The sequence below is a fragment of the Camellia sinensis genome, chromosome 7 (assembly GCF_055761805.1).
Source record: "Camellia sinensis isolate YWXY chromosome 7, ASM5576180v1, whole genome shotgun sequence".
In the NCBI taxonomy this organism is placed as follows: domain Eukaryota; kingdom Viridiplantae; phylum Streptophyta; class Magnoliopsida; order Ericales; family Theaceae; genus Camellia; species Camellia sinensis.
In genome coordinates this window covers 24590411-24591540 of record NC_138967.1, presented here as the reverse complement: position 1 = coordinate 24591540, position 1130 = coordinate 24590411, and the positions used below count along the sequence as shown (strand labels likewise).

General features: G+C 43.4%; 1 protein-coding gene across 1 annotated transcript; it reads right to left on the bottom strand.

Annotated features, from left to right (window-relative positions):
• Positions 1-233: 233 nt before the first annotated feature.
• On the bottom strand, positions 234-884 carry LOC145795671 (putative mitochondrial protein AtMg00860). The gene has a single exon (XM_082880521.1). The coding sequence runs from the start codon at positions 882-884 to the stop codon at positions 234-236; it is 651 nt and encodes a 216-aa protein (XP_082736647.1).
• Positions 885-1130: the final 246 nt, after the last annotated feature.

Here is a 1130-nt window from a genome sequence, read left to right as displayed (position 1 = left end):
TTAGTTTTCCCCGAGTGATAGTGTAACTTGAAATCATAGTCTTTTAAAAATTTCATCCACCTCCGTTGGCGTAAGTTCAAGTCCTTTTGGGAAAACAAATATTTTAAGCACTTATAGTCGAAGAAAACCTCAAACTTCTCACCATACAAGTAATGCCTCCAAATTTTCAAGGCAAACACTACTGCGGCTAGCTCTAAGTCGTGGGTAGGGTAATTCTTCTCGTGAGTTTTCAACTACCGTGAACTGTAAGCTACCACCTTTCCCCCTTGCATCAAAACACAACCAAGCCCATCCCGAGACGCATCACAAAAGAAGGTGTAACCCAAACCTCTCTCCGGAATAATCAACACCGGTGCCGTGGTCAATCTAGTTTTGAGCTCTTTGAAGGATTTTTCACAAGCCTCACTCCACACGAACTTGACTCCTTTTCTAGTTAGCCTAGTCAAAGGCGTGGCTAATCTAGAGAAGTCTCTCACAAAACGCCAATAGTATCCCGCCAACCCCAAGAAACTCCGAATCTCAAGGACGTTCTTAGGTTGTTTCCAATCTTGCACAGAATCTATCTTCGAGGAAGCTACGGTTACCCTCTCCCTTGACACAACATGCCCCAAGAACTTCACCTCGGTGAGCCAAAATTCACACTTCTCAAATTTGGCATACAACTGATGCTCCCCAAGCAAGTCTAGCATTATCCTCAAGTGAATCTCATGTTCCTCCTTGAAAGTCAAATAGATGAGGATGTTGTCCACGAAGACGACCACAAAACGGTCCAAATACTCCCTAAAAATTTGGTTCATCAAATCCATAAAGGAAGCCAGCGCATTAATCAACCCAAATGGCATTACAAGGAACTCATAGTGACCATAACGTGTATGAAAGGCCATTTTTAGGATATCCTCTTCCCGGACTCTCAATTAGTGATACCCCGACCTCAAGTCTATCTTCAAGAAGCAACAAGACCCTCTAAGCTGATCAAACAAGTCATCTATTTTGGGTAAAGGGTATTTGTTCTTAACAGTAACTCAGTTCAACTTGCGATAATCAATACACAACCGCATCGACCTATCCTTCTTCTTCGCAAAGAGAGCTGGTGCTCCCTAAGGCGACGTACTAGGGCGATTGAAGCCCTT

Excerpts from the sequence above, each read along its gene's own strand:
- LOC145795671 (XM_082880521.1), bottom strand. The coding sequence starts at position 884 with ATGGCCTTTCATACACGTTATGGTCACTATGAGTTCCTTGTAATGCCA.